This window comes from Simochromis diagramma, unplaced genomic scaffold (assembly GCF_900408965.1).
Source record: "Simochromis diagramma unplaced genomic scaffold, fSimDia1.1 OVJJ01000802.1, whole genome shotgun sequence".
Lineage (NCBI taxonomy): Eukaryota > Metazoa > Chordata > Actinopteri > Cichliformes > Cichlidae > Simochromis > Simochromis diagramma.
Window position 1 is genome coordinate 15,573,267 of NW_024387492.1, and position 15,773 is coordinate 15,589,039.

At 39.7% G+C, this 15,773-nt stretch overlaps 1 protein-coding gene across 2 annotated transcripts in view; it reads right to left on the reverse strand.

Annotated features, from left to right (window-relative positions):
• LOC120725533 (regulator of G-protein signaling 6-like) overlaps window positions 1-15,476 on the reverse strand; it is a 102,328-nt gene extending 86,852 nt beyond the window's left edge. The window contains exons 1-2 of one of the 2 annotated variants that reach the window (XM_040018537.1): window positions 15,327-15,476; window positions 8,411-8,731 (exon numbers count right to left, since the gene is read on the reverse strand). In XM_040018537.1, coding sequence (XP_039874471.1) covers window positions 8,411-8,641 — 231 coding nt within the window. In that variant the 5' untranslated portion in view covers window positions 8,642-8,731; window positions 15,327-15,476. Of the gene's footprint in view, window positions 1-8,410; window positions 8,732-10,499; window positions 10,855-15,326 lie in introns of those variants that run through there. The other variant, XM_040018538.1, reaches the window with a different exon arrangement.
• Between the last annotated feature and the right edge of the window lie 297 nt (window positions 15,477-15,773).

The following is a 15,773-nucleotide window of genomic DNA, read 5'->3' on the forward strand; positions in this document are numbered from 1 at the left end:
CTTTCTTTGAAGTGTATCTAACATTTTTCGATTCAGACACTTGCCGAATAAATTCCTATACAACGTGAGAATGGAATCAAACTGTTTATCAATGGGAAAGTGTGATTTGGGTTTATTCTAACGAACACTTGAGCCTATCATTAGCATATTGTTAGCTTATAACCAGCTGCTGTTGTTGTTATTTAGCCGCCTCATTGCCAGTTGTCCGGAGAGGGGAGGGTTGTATGTCTAATCTCCTGACAATAAGTACGGTTATGCAAGTTTTCATGAGATAGAGCCCCGACTTCAGTTTAGGAAGTAAGGCTCGTGTGGGGGAAGAGGATGACGTTTTATCCAAATGGCTGTCTTGTTGTGTCCTTCCTACGTGTTTTTAAAAACATAGATAAAACATAGGTATGATCCCTCATATCTTGGGTATGAAGGTGCAGAGGAGTTCTCTTCTCCTCAATCTTTGTTATAGTACATATGTGGCTGGTTTCTAGCACACAATTAGACAGAACAGCGATCTTAGCTACCGTATTTAAGTTGCCAGGGCAACATCGCAGCTTCCACATTTTACATATCTCAATTCCTAGTTTATAAGAATGCATCACTTGTTGGAAGACATCATTTTACAGTAATCTATGTGCATTTATGTCTATAATATTGTTTTTCTATTAAATTAATATTTTTTAAAAACCCAACCGACTATACCTTTAAGTTGCCATAGGATGCAGGGGATCTTAAATTGAGTGATTGTTCTGGTATTTATTGCTCCTCTTACAGTAAGTCATTGTTGACAGTTCATTGGTTGTGTTCAATATTTTCTCCATTAAGAGAGCTGATGATGCATATGGAGAAAGGGTTTACATTAACACATGGGGATTTATTGTCTTTGTGGTTACGATATATGGTTCACTACTGATATTGATTCCTCTAATCTCTCAGCTGAGCTGCTTTAAAGCACATTATGAGGTCAAAAACATAAGGATTTGTCAGGAGGAAGGTGCTTCAAATAGAGCTTTAGGTAGTCGCTGAAATATCTAGCTTTTGAGGGGAGGCCCTGGGAGGAGACGGGTGATGCAATTTCCCAAAGTAGTGTCTGCATCATTGAAATCATGAGATGTTTTGGCCTCTGACTGAGTTCTGTGGCAAGAGCTGAAAACAGTTGAGAGACTCAAAAATGAACACTTCATCATAGGATGGCTGTACATTAAAAAAAACAGATTTTTGTTAAAATATTACATTTAATTTCTATTTGCATATGCAGAAAAAAATCTGTAAAATAAAAAAAATAAAAAAAATTGAAATTGAAATTGAAAGAATGGATGGAACCTAACTCATGCCATAATGCTAGGAACCTGGTGAATATTAAGAGTTTTATCACAGTGTGTTTCTCAGTAGGATTACATACAGATAAACAAATGGCCCATCATTTAAAAAAACATGGTTTTTGAATCAATGCACCTCTTCAAACAGTAGCTTCATGGTGGCTTTTCAACCTCTGAGCTCTCTTTTAAAGCATGTTCCAGCGGCCCAGATGAATATGGGAAAAATGCATCTGTATAAACAGCCTGTTAAGTAAACAGGTCTGCACTTCAACAGCTGCTAATGTCAGACTGGAAATTAAAGAATCGTGGGGGGTGGGGGTGGGAAAAGATGTGTTACACTAAAATAACAGCTCTACAAACACACAAGGACACACCCAAACTGCAGCATGCACAAATGCTCTGTATCCCACTTCCTACCATCTTTTCTTATCACTCTCTCTCTCTCACACACACACACACACACACACACACACACACACACACACACACACACACACACACACACACAGTGTTTCTGAGCAGATGCTGGCTGACAGGTTTGAATTCGTGCTGGTGAAAAGGTGAGTCAACACCCTCCGCTCTTGTCAACACCATTGTGTGTGTGTGCATTGGATACTGACAACGAAAAATAATCTAGTGGGGAGAGGGGGAGTAATGTTCAGTTTCTTAGACAAACATCTATTGTACGCATAGATTTATAATTTTAAACCAAATAGGATAAAATCATTAAAAATAAATAGAGGGAGAATTAATTAAAGTGATTAGGAATCAATTAGAACAGCAGACATTAAGATGATAGAATAAGAAAGTGAGGGGAGGGGTAAAAAAGAAGAAGACATGGAATAAAGTCATACACCATCTTTCTAGCAGATGAATGGGTCCCTGTGGGCGAGAGGCATCACTTCTCATCCTAATTACTCTTCAAACACTGACCCAGTATCAGCTCTCATGTTCTACCCGCATTTAACTCTCCAAGCACTAAAATCGTCTTGCAGGAAAAAGTCGGTGTATAAAATTGGAAGTTAATTATCTATAAGACAAAAAAAGGAGAAACTTAATTCACCTTAATTCACCATTAATTTGAAGTGGTTCGATAGTTTGGGTCTCAGAGCTTTGGAAACGGTGAATTTGAAGCACAATTTGCATGCATAATGATTGGTGACTCATCTAAAAAGACTAATGGGAATGCAGTCCTGGGAATACATATTTAATCACAAAGCAACCTTTTGTGTAATGGCCAATATTGTAAATCAGTAGGTCAGCTTATAAGCAAGTGTTGTAATGCAGAGAGACTGTGAAAGCTATAACTCACTGGAATGGCATTTTGAAGTAGCTTTTGTCTGCATATAAATGCAATGCAGCCCATGTAGCTGGTTGTAAGTGCATTAGTCTGTTTCATCTTCTTCATAGCAGCCAGTGAAGACACCGACAACACAACACAACACACAACAAGTCACAACCAGCTCTCTAAATGGACGCCAAACATCGTCTTTAAAAACATGATGATGAAAAATATAATTTTGTCATGACATTCCTCATTAGAACTATTAAAAAAATGAATTTACTTAATTACTGTACACAATTGATCTATTTGTCATTAGAAAGCACACCTGCCAGGTGGCCCAGTTCTTCTGTAATACTTCTAATGATTCAGTCATACTACAGTAGAAATAGAACGACCACCTCTCTACTTATTGGTGGTTGCATTGAATTTGATCAGGTTGGTGAAGGTCTGTACATAACTACCATATAATTCATAAACACAGACAATCTGTCAATAAATTTCAGTTGCAGTCAGTCTGTGCCAATCAACTTATCTGTGACCCATCTGCAATCTGTCTCATTGCAATGGAGGATTCAACTCAGCTGGTTGTCAGCTGGTTATGTTATTCATAAAAGTAAGGCTGCTGAGTGCCTGTGTCATTTTGTAGTTTAATTGCCATCCTTCAACAACTACCTCACTATTTCTGGAGGATTTTTTTGAACTAAATCTGAAAAATTGAAGAAATGTTTTTGATAAATAAAAACCTCTCCTGACTGTCTTTTTTTGTTTTTTCCACAAAACGCTTTTTTGGTTCAACCACGGTAAAAGATACTTCAAATTTAGCTGAGGATATTATGATTTGGAAAATGGACTAATTCTTATATAGTGTTTTCTACTCTCCCCACGCTCTATACAACATGCCTCATTCACCCATTCACAAGCACTTCTAAACTCAAGTGCAAACTAATAAACATTCACACACATTCACACTCCGATGAACGCAGGTTTTAAAATATATCTTGGTGATACTACGACTTCTTTGCTGGAGAAATTATATTAGATGACAGGTGCTCTTATCTTCAACTAGCATGTGTAAGGCTGCTGCTCAGATACATTTTAACTCTACAGATTCATATTTTTTGGTATTTTTTCTGTTATCTTTTCCTTACCCTTTGCCTACTGTTTTTCTTTGCTATCAAACTATTTTTGCACTCTTATTGTCACGGTCTGCCAGGGCAAGCCGTGGGGATGTTGGAGAAAGGACCCAAACGCTGGACTAAGTGCAATGAACAGTGCGTTTATTTACAGTGGGGTAATGTACCGCACACAATAAATCTCCAATGTGCTCCCTCAACTCCTGTGTTGTGCCTTCTCCTAAGTGCTGGTATTCCGTGCGTCCTGCTGTACTGTGTTCCGCTCTCCTCATGGAGTCTAACTCAACGATCCTGCGCCGGAGGAAGCTCCATCGCTCTGTTAAGTAGCTCCCCCGACGAGCTTGATCAGAAGCAGGTGTGTGAGAACCTCGGCGTGATCAGCAGCTGGCAGGGCCACACCCATCAGGCCTGCAGGTGGCTGTCCAGCCACACCCGCAGACACACACATGTACACAGACACATACACACACCAGCATGGAACACAAGAGCACAGTGCAGCAAACATACATCCAATACAATAATAATAATAGTCCACACTGCTCACGGACCCCGAGTCCCAGGAACTGGGTCTGTGACACTTATACCATCTGTTATTTTCTGCTTCCTTGTTTTTCAATCTCTCCACACAGCTTCTTTTTCTATCTGTAAACTCTCGTCTCTATCCTGCATCAGGAACTCGTTTATTTATTCATTTACTGGCAATTGGAGTCCTGCGATTCCAGCTCCACCTCCAGCATCTTTAGATAAATGACATTTCCAAAGCCAGATGGACTACAGATACTGAAATAGTCTACCATGAGTTCATCAGTCCTACCACTTATCAACATTCAGATTTTTCTGTCTCATTGTTGTTCTTGTCATCGTGGAAAGGTAAGAAGAATTGTTTAAAAAAAGAAAAGAAGGTTCAAATCCACTTAAAAAACACCGCACAGAAATGATCCAATGAAAAAGCAGCTGAGAACAGAGGGTGAATGTGTAGGTCAGATGAGTCAAAACACATAAATCAATACACAGACTGATCGATACACATAGGTTCATCTCACTAAAATTATTTTTCTTAGCAGGAAATATCCATTTATAGATCCTTCATCAACATCACCAGTAAATACTTTATTATATAATTATTATATAACAATAAGACACTCAGAGTGAGTAACATTGTATCAGACAATGCAATCTCATTATCCAGTTTCAGGATATTAAGACACGTGCATCTTCAGTTGCATTCATCCAAATCGGGACAAAATCTATACTGTAGATATCCTCCTGCATCAAATCATCCATAGACCCTTCATACAGATATTCAAACCCAACTTTCTTAGCATCTTGGATAAATCAATAAACCATTCTTCTTAAATAGCCTACAGCAAGAACTCAGACCTACCCAACTGTAGTATCTAAAACAATATCCAGCTATGGCCTTTTTCCTGATGATACCACTGTTTTCTTTTCTGGTGGTGAACACATATTGTGCAGTCATCTGCATGTTTACATTTGTCTGCATGTACAGTGCTGTGAAAAAGTATTTCCTTCCTTCTTAAGTTCCTTTTTTTGTATATTTGTTTTGCTTTTGTTGAATGTTTCAGATTAAACAAATCCAAACCTACTGCAGTCAAACATTTGCAATTACTAGGAACAACTCTACATGGCTCTGGAGGAATTTTGCCCCACTTTTCTTTGAGAATTATTGGAATTCAACCATGTCTGAGGGTTTTCAAGCATAAAATTCATGTTTGATTTGAGTCCAGCCAAGATCGCTCCAAAACCTGGTTGTTGTTTTTTCATTTGGGTTTTATTGTTTGTTTGTTTCTTTAGTTGCTTGATTTTTTCCATTTAGAGGTGGACTTGCTTTTGTGTTTCAGGTCATGATCTTGCTGTAAAACCCAAATGTGCTTAAGCTTCAGGACATGAACTGATGCTCAGGTACTGTCTTTTAAGATTTTTTGAAAGAGAGCAGAATTCATGGTTCCATCATGTAAGGCAACTCGTCCTGGTGCTGAAACAGCAAAGCAGTCCCAGACCATCACACCACCACGTTTGACTGATGATAATGTTTTTTATGAAATGCTGTTTAGTTTTATGCCACCTACCACGGGACTCAAACCTTTCAAAAAGTTCAACAACAAAAGTCTTGGGGGTATATCGAGATATTTCTTGGCAAATGTGAGATCTTTGTGTTCTTTTGGGTGAGCAGTAGTTTTCACCTTGGAACTCTTGGATGCCATTTTTGCCTGGTCTTTTTCTTATTGTTGAATCATGAAATCTGACCTCAAATGAGGTCTGCAGTTCTTTAGATGTTGTTTCTGGATGAGTTGTTGATGTAGGCCAGCCATTCCTGGTAAGGTTTCCACTGTTTCAAGTCCCCTAACCTTAGAAATGGCTTCGTAACCCTTTCCTGATAGATGTCAGTGACTTTGTTTCTTAGATCTTGACATGGTGTGTTGATTTTTTAAAGATCTTTTAGCCTACATAACTTTGTTCCATTTAAGTGATTTCTTTCCTTAACATGTTTGGTAGCAATGAGGCCTGGGTGTGGCTGATCTAACTGAACTCAGCTTTTCAAAAAAATGTGGTTAATCGCAGTTAATGCATAGGTTAATATTGGGGGCAATTACTGTGTGACAAATATGCAACTAAATGTATGTGTTCTACCAATGTAAACGATTCATTTTAGAAAGGCCACATTTATGACATTTTCTTCTTCCTGCACCTTTTTATTCAAACTTGAATAAAAATAAATGAGTAGAATACACTCCAGATATGAAATTAGCTCTTGATTTGAGTCATTTGAGCGCTTGTTAAACTAATTGAACCAGAAAAGGTTATCTGTCCAAACAAAAAGCAAAAATAGTGTTTGCCACTAGTAAGTTTTATCTTCAAGTGCTGCTTCTTTATATTGTCAAGTGCAAGTGCTGTCACTGTGATTCATTTCCAGGCTTCATCAAGACTTCATCAAGACTGAATAGGATGCAAAGTAATTTGATAATGCCCACTCAGCATTTAAACAAGTTCTCAGCCTCCATTAAATATCCTTCACATCTCTGATCGCAGAATTTAGTGCTTACTGACAGAGAGAAATTATTTCAGCCAATTTCACCCATTAATTCTTGCATTACAGACACGCTGTGGCTAGTAGAGATCATTTTCCATCACTCTCTTCTCATCTTTTTCATCTCCTCATCCCTATAGAGCCACACTTCCGTGGTCACGATAAATAAGTAAAAATGTGCACTAGCTGCCTGCTGGTAAACAATACTGACACGTTCATTTAGCACAGGAGGCGAGATTGCCCTCAGAGTAAATTCATCTCCTTCCCCCTTGTCTTTCATTCAGGTTGGGCTGACATGACATAGTGCATTGATTCCATCCAGAGAAACAGTATATTCTCATTCCCTTTCACAATGAGGTCAAATGTCAGGGTCAGCCACAAAACACGCCTTTAAACGGGGTGGAAACTTACAAAAAATGGCAACCGAGCCTCCTCCCTTATATTTTATGTACAACATTTGGGCATTAATTTATCATGGACAGTTTCATTTGTGGTGTGCTGCTTCTAGACAGCTAGTCCTTCTGGACCAGCATTTAGGAGTTAGTGTTTTTTTCCACTATTCTTTATTTATCTATGGTACTTAATGCAGTTGTCAACTTGCAGTGGTGGCTCAGCTGACGTCTTATGTAGTCTCTTCACTTCACACTTCTTTTAAAACCCCATTTCTCACAAAGACGCTCTGCTATTTCTGAAACTATCCTCTCCATAAATTTGATGTGTGTTTTTTCTGATCAAAAGAAACATACTGCAAGCTTGTTTATGAAAAACAATCTCTCACTTTTTTCGCCACCTGTCCAAAAACTTTCCATCTCAGTTCGCAGCAGGAGCCTTCATTTCTAGTGTCATATATCAGAGCAGCAGCTCTTCAAATACATATGACTCCAGCAGCTCCAAGAGGAAATTGCTGCATCACCAGCCAATAGGAATTAACTTCAATTTTAGTATGTAGCATCCTAATTATGCATGATAATTAGTTAAATGTGTGCACCAGCTGCCTGCTGGTAAGTAATGCGGTCACAGCTCATATTCATTTAGAAGAGAGAGCAAGACTGCCTTTGAAATACATTCATTTGTCTTTTAATCAGCTCTGTGTGGCATAAAGTAACTACTGTAGAGGAATAATAATAAACCTCTAAAGCTTTGGGTTATAATCACACCTATAATTATACCACCTATACAGTAAATCTCCATCTCTGATGACACAGACATCAAAAAGAAAGTAATTTTGTCCTGTTGGAGTTTATGCTGATACTCTGGCTTCCTCCAATTAAAATACATGTAAAAGATGCATACATGTAATACATGTAAAAAGAATAAAGCTAGTTTCAGAACTGGCCTCACTGATTCCAGCCAAACGTAGAAATCTCAGAATCACCTGAAACTAATAAAATTTGCTCCAAAACTCTCACAGATCAGCTGAATGTTCGCTTTATTTTTTATTCAAACTTACTTTCGAGTTTGACAGACAGCAAAGCCCAAAAATCATTTTGCACTGAAGCACTTAAAAAGCATTCCCCGTCCTACTCTCTCAAGTCTGCAGCACCACCAGCAGCAACCGGTTAAAATTTGACTAACAAAACCACAAACCACTGTGAGTCAGCAAAAAGATGCTGGAGATTATACTTGCTCTTACCTTTCTGTAAACAATCATGTTGGGCGTGTCATCATCTGGGTCCACGATGCTCATGGACCTCGTGGAGAGCAGAGGTCGAGACGGGGTCGTCTGGGCGATCTCCTTCGGTTCTTCAGCCCCTTCGTCAGGTTCAGTCTTCTCCACGGGGCTTGACTGCTGCTGCTCCTCTTCCTTCTCCTTCTCTCCTCCTTCCTCCTGCTGTTGCTGCTGCTGCTGCTGTGCCTCAGCCATCTCTCCCTTACAGTCGCCTTCCCCGTGTGTTAAATTATCCTCTCTTCTTTGTCTTCTCTTCTTTATTTCCAACTGTGCTGTCTCCAGAGTCTAGGGAAAGAAAGAGAGTGAGAAACAAAGTGATAAATTGGACCATAGAACTGAGCATTGGGCTCCAGTCTCCCATGTCTCTCTATTTTCTGGTTTTCTATCAGCAGCCACAGGATGGATGCAATGGAGGCGTCATCAATTCTCCTACTTTTCTCTGTTATCCCTTCTACGCTACTCCCTCCAGATCCGTCACATGAGACTGAAGTTAAAGGAGAATAAAATACATTCTGTTTTTGCTTGATTATTCCAGTCAATCATTTCAGTTTGTGGGACATCATATTTCCTGGCATATAAGAGCGTCACTTGCTTCTTTCCCACAAAGGATGTGATGTCTTGTTTTACAAGGGGAATAAAAATTTGTTTCTTCAGTTAAAATTAGGCATCATGTGCATGAATTAATTCAAATGATGAAAATCAGTCAGACGAATATCTCATTTTGAAAACTAATTTGCACGTTCATTTCCATTCAGAGAAGCAGAAGGATAGCAGCAAGAGTGAAAGGGAAGGTTTACAAGATGGTAGTGAGGCCTGCTATGATGTAGAGTTTGGAGACAGCAGTAGTGACAAAAAGACAGGAGGCCGTGCTGGAGGTGACAGAGTTGAAGATGAATTGTGTTACATGTGACCAAAATGGACAGGATTAGAAATGAGTATATCAGAGGGACAACTCAGGTCGAGCGGCGTGGAAACTCTGTGGAGGATGCTGAAGATGGAGTTGCCAGGCAGGAGTAAAAGAGGAAGAGCACAGATAAGATTCATGGGTGTAGCGAAGGAGGACATGGAGACTGTTGCAAAAATGATTGCACATTATTCCAATAAACCACTCACAAAGTACAGAAACAAATTGCAGCAGGTTAAAGGTTGATTTTAAACCCCATAAAATTGCCCTTTAATTTACTACAGAACAACCGATCACCGAATCATGCACAATACATGCAATATATGTGACTCCACACACACACACACACTTGTGACATCCCATTACTCAGGCCTGTCTGTGCTCTTCTGACAGCTGTCAAAATATTGTTGTGTGACACTTGAGCTGAGATTAGGTGCAAGAAGGAGAAGGTTCAAAGTCAGATAGTGGGCAAACAGCTGGAAAGAGAAATGAAACACACTTGACACCCTGGTTTCTATATGAGGGCTCCATCTATGCATCCTCTTTTCCTCTGTGCTCATCAGTGCCAGAAGATTTTATCCCAAACGTAACTGGGACCAGATGCCTTTCCATTTAGTCCATTGTAAAAGAAATAATAGCTTCTGACTGATTCATCTGCAGACAGCTAGTCTCTTTGCTGGTTGCAACACAGTGAATGTGCAAAATAACGTTACACAGGCCTGGAAATCTAAACAATTCTGCACTCGATTAAATGAGTCTGGTTGCAAACCGCGCAATGAAAATGCAAAACAAATCTAATCTATAGGAAATGTTATGATAGCAAGCTCTTCCTTGTGTTGCAGATAACTGAATCCTTACAACAATATACCTGGAAACTGCCAAATATGCACTCATGATAATGGAAACACACTCCATTATTTCATTTCAGTTTAATTTATTCATTTCTTTTGCAATGCAAACCAGAAGACTTTGCACATAATCTCAGTGAGATGGAGGTTTCCTGGAAACATTTATCTGAGAAAATATTTGTGGAAGAAATTATAGACTTTAGGTGTATGACTGGAAGATGATTCTGCTCAGAGAAAAGTAGTATTTTCCACTTTGTGTTTCCACTCAGTAAAATCTTTTAAAAAAGACCATCACACTCACCACTAAATATAAAGAACTGAAATGTGAATGAAGGCCTGATGCAGGTTATCAAAGCTAAATGTCTTCCTAGAACTTCGGCCAAATGTTGGCAAATAGTTTTTAATAGTGTCCACCTGTGCTTCATAAACCATGTGTACATGGGAAATGTAGTTCACATGTGTAGTTCCCAAAAGCTAGCATGAATGGTGAGAAGGAGAGCAAAACTAAGTTCTTTTTTCTTTACCTGGGAATTCACTGTAAGAAACAGTGTTTTTAGTCATTTAAATGTTTATCTATTGCTTATTTACTTTGGTGCAGTATGAATGGGCAGAGGAAAACTAGCAAAACTTGAAAATACAGTTAAAAGTGAAGTCACATTTTCTAAAACTGTCCAGGCTCAGACTGGAGTCATTGCCGGGCCAATTCTAGTCCCGGGCCTCATGTTTGACACCCCTGCTGTAGGAAAAAAAAATCAAATTGATCTAATTTAATCAATTTGTAAATATTAACCGTGTAAGCATGTTTTCAGCTGAAAGAATAAAGGTATCAGAGCTGAAATTTGACACAGAATCAGTGTGGGTGCCTGCATCCGCAGTATCATCATCGTGAGCATCATGTGTTGATATGCTATTTCAATCGTGCATAATCTCGTATTCTGAAGCAAAATTAGAAGTTAAAGAACTTCCACAAAGCAATTTCTGCTTCATGCCCAAAGAGTGAAAAGAGAAAGGAAGCAAAATGAGAGCAGACTTGAGCGTGACTGGTTGTAGGATGATTGGGTTTGGCATGTTGGGAAACATCCACAGATCTGAAGACAAGATCAATACCACTCTCATATCTATATGGAAACTACGAAGCTTCAGCCAGAGGCTAGTGTAGCTTAGCTTATCTCAGAAACAGGTGCACCTAGGTTGTGTATTATATTTAGTTCATGTATTACTCATAAAGCCGTTTACAAAGACACATAGTGGTAGCACATCTTCTTCCGTGCAAGCAAGCTAAACATTAAATAATAAGAATCGAACTAAAGTTAAGAAAGTGGTTTTGACTGGGTTAAGAGTAAATGGCAGTTTTGTGTCATCTGAAGTGAATTTAATGTCCTTTTTAAGTCGACGCTCTCATTAACCAGCTGTTTGTGTGTGTCTGAATGTGTGAGAGGATATACTGTACAAAGTGTCCATGTGGCCACGAGCTTTCTGGTGCTGAAGAAAAGACAGGGACACCGTCTGCTTAACTGCTACTCCAAACCAGCAGTCAATGCTTAGAAGTGATGCCTGGTTTGTTTCTCTGAACTGCTCAAGTTTAAACTCCCATCTTCTTTCCATCCTGCTCCTGGAATGTCGTAAAGTTGCGTAGGCTGGGATCAATACCTCCAACATTCGCTCTAACTCTGGATTTTGCAAAGAAATGAAATGTTCAGGTTGAACATTCACATGAGATCATCCTCTATCGCACAGTTATTTAATTAATGGTTCACAGGGGAGCCTCACCCCTGTTGATAGAGATGCTTTAGTTGGCCTAATTGCTTTAAAGAACTTCCAGAGTCAGCTTTGGTCACCTTGAAAGCCTCTGATGTAATGCCTAATCTATTTATCCAAAATTAGATGAACGTGAGGATGAAGAAGATATAAAGGGACCACACGCGTCTCATTTTATGAAACGCAAACAACATGTTTTTACAGAAGAATTAAAATCTTCCTATGTTAAGCCCTCAAACTCCTTCAGAACCGCCAGCTCAGGAAACTCCTTCCTGTGGTGTTTACGAGGCTTCAATCGATGTGCTGTGATGTCTTCGTGAGAGCCTGTAGGTGTAGAGTCCTTTGTTTGTTCGCCGCTCGTGTTAGCTACGTACAATTACAAGTAAAGCACAGTTTTTTAAACTTCACTTAAGCTTTATCTTTCTTCTTCTTAACTGCAAAAGACTAACAAGCACGCTTGAATTTCAGCTGATGTCTTCACCAGCTCAGCGTTTAGCTCTACATAATTGGAACAAATCAAGCGCTGCCACAGAAATGATACTCGATTGCAAGAAAAATGAACACTGAGGAAGGCATCAGTCAAAACATTTGTGCTCGCTCCTCTTTTGCACTACAAAGGAATAACAACAGTGAAAGTGTTATGATGTAATTTGAAGTCACTGAAGAAGAAAAAAATAAAATAAAATAAAAATAGGCCCCAGGTTTCAGGAAATTAAATGACTGAAAGAAACACATGACATTTATTTTTATACTTGTCGCAGATTAATACTCTAAATTATTCTGATTACATTTAGAGGTGAACATTTATTTAACCACCCCCCTTTCCTTTAAAACACGCTGCGATGACAGGAAGTGGATGCGGTGAGTGAGATCTCTTGCTGTGTCTAAAGTCTGCGCTATCCTTTTCCCTCTGGACCCTCCACAGTGCAACCCACACCCAGCGTTTGCTTCAGCTTCCATCGAAAACCACCCCAGGGAGGGCTGCATGAGGATGTCTGGCTATTTTACACAAAAGCCTGGCTACAAATATAAGGGACACCACCAGTTTAGAAGCCATTCAACCTTATAAAGAGTCAAATGTGTGGAGTTGTGTGTGTGGTTTATCAGGCAGACTGCATTTAACAGCATATATCACACAGTAATGGTTCATTCACATCTTGTTTAAGATACGAAACATATTAAGAGCTTCTGTATATTTATGGTACAGTACTGTATCTTTTTCTTGTGTGATCATGTAAATTCAAGTTCAAATCCTTGATTGTTTTTTCACGTGTGATCTAGTTACCAGGTTTTGTGTAGCAGAAAGCTGTGCTGAGGTTTAGACAGCAATGAGTGAGACTACCATAGAAATTCGCCAGTCTTCACCTTGGGTGGTTGATACAATTTTGAGCAGGTCAGGAATACTGTAACCTTGTGAGGCAAGAAGTGAATACCAAGCTGCAAACACAGTTTAAGCATAACAGGAAACTGAATTCAGAGTACACAGAGGAGGACACCCACAGGTAATTTTAGGGTAATAAACTGTTTATGCTCTAATACTGTTCCTCTTTATATTACTGTAGTAGCACTAATATGATCGTAAAATCTCATCCACACTACTGACAATATGATGTCATAAAGCTTAAAGCACAGTATTCTTAATTACTTTAAATCCAGCTGCCAACTGGGTCATTCCAACACAAATCTTCACATTTTTTAGAACATTTTCTGCTCACTCGTTCTTTTTTCCCCACTTTTTTTTGTTAGATATTCATGTTCAAGGGTTGTCTCAGATTTTCAAAATGTGAAAAAAGCAGGTAATATTAAAAAAAAGTATTTTATATAAAAAGCTACAAACTTTGGACATAAAATTTTTAGCCAAATTGGAGATAGGCGAGCAGAGAGCCCACAGTGATTTGAGACTGAATGACCTTTAACGGTGAAATTACAGTGTAGCGTTCATTGAAATGAATCTAATAAAGTATTGTGCCACACCTCTTAATCTCTGAATTCAGGTGTTTTCAGCTCCATTCCCATAGCTGTATGAAATCGAGCACCTGCCCATGCAGTTGATTAAAAGTTGGTTCCAAGGTCTCAGTAACATTGAGCAGCAGTTTCTTAACTGCTAACCTAACTGGGGGTCATATAAGTGCTGGATCGTGCTTGATAAGAGTTCAGCAGCTACAACAAAGCTAGGCTAGACTATTAAGCCCCAAATCCACAGCTAGGATCAACTTTAGAATCACCATTTAACCCGTCACTGGACTGAAGGCAGAAAGATCTTGGAGGCTCCGAGAGAACATGCAAACCCCACAAAGAAAGGCCAGAGCTTCGTCCAAAATCTTCTATCACTTGGGAATTTATTTTTAGAACAATGTAGGAGTGAGTACCTGGTCACAATATAAAAACTTCTATGCTTTGTGAGGCTGCGACAAATCAGTCACAAGCGTTTTACTGATATAAACCACTGGTGCTGGCCGATAAGGCCAAAGCTGGCACTTGTTTATCTTTTTCAGTTCATCCTCGACCTTCAAAGATCTTTGATTTTCTTCTACAACCAAACAAATTTTTGCATGATGGGGACGTCAAAACTTGTGCATCCACATTTGACCATGAAGTCAATCAGGTAAACAATGCTCTGACAGTCCACAGATAACTAAATCAAGATAACGTGTAATTATGCAGCATTAATATAAATATCAGTATCACTGCTTAATAGCCAGAACCGGGCTCAAATCGTCATCTGTCTTAATGTGTGGAGAGCAGAGTTTGATGGATGATGGTCGTGCATGTCTGCATACCAACAGTGACATAGATCTCTCTCTCGGTCTCACTCCGACCTCTTTCTGTGGTCTCTCTATCCTCTCAGAACCGCTTCACCCCCCCGCAAACACACACACCCTGCACTCTGCAGCCTAATTTACACGACACAGTCCGCAACAACCAGCAGCACGCATTTTTACGCGCGTACTTTACCCTACACACACACACACACCACACCTCTCTCACTATCTTCCTCACAAATTTCCGTGCGCATCCCAACAGATGCACAGAGGACGAAAACGCGCAAATTGATTTCAAACATGCACTTGTGCACTTCAAGTGTCCCCGACAGATCACCTGAGGTCTCTTTAATCCCAGGTGGGGAAAACTGCATCCTCCGTGTCACCCTCCAAAATATTAATTACTCCAACAACAGCCAAGCAACACCTCAAGCACAGCAAACTGAGAACACCGTTGCAATGACAAATAACAGAGGCTTTACCAGTAGGAGCGTTAAAAGCGCACGCAACAACATTTCAGTTTTCTTTCATGCATCTTTCACCACTAATAATACCGCCACTCGTATTCCCTCTGCTCCAGCCTCTCCCCCCTTCTCCCCGTCCCTTACCTCTGCAGCCGGCTTATCTCTCTCTTGGAGCTCAGGAGCCAAGAAGCAGCTTCACCGACCGACCCATCAAACCGCCGCACAGTGGAGAGAGAGAGAGCGAGAGAGAGGGAGAGAGAGACCGTGTTTGGAATATGGGAATCATTATACTGCAACAGTTCAGATAGTAGGTGTACTCGTTTAATATCGCACCTATGGTATTCCAGGGCAATCCCAAACTTGCACAAATTTGGGATTTTAGGAGTTTACGCAGAGTGTGCATCTCTCTATTGTGTGTGATTGTCAATCCCCCCTCCGATGAAGGTTCACCAACAAATTAGGTGGTTGTTTTTTTTTTCAGGGTCAGGGGAATGTTGTGGTTATGGTCATGGTTAGGTTGGGTTTGTAGGATAGAGGAAAAGCCAGCTTTACATCTGTGTAGGCACCACTTATCCTGAAGATTAACAAATA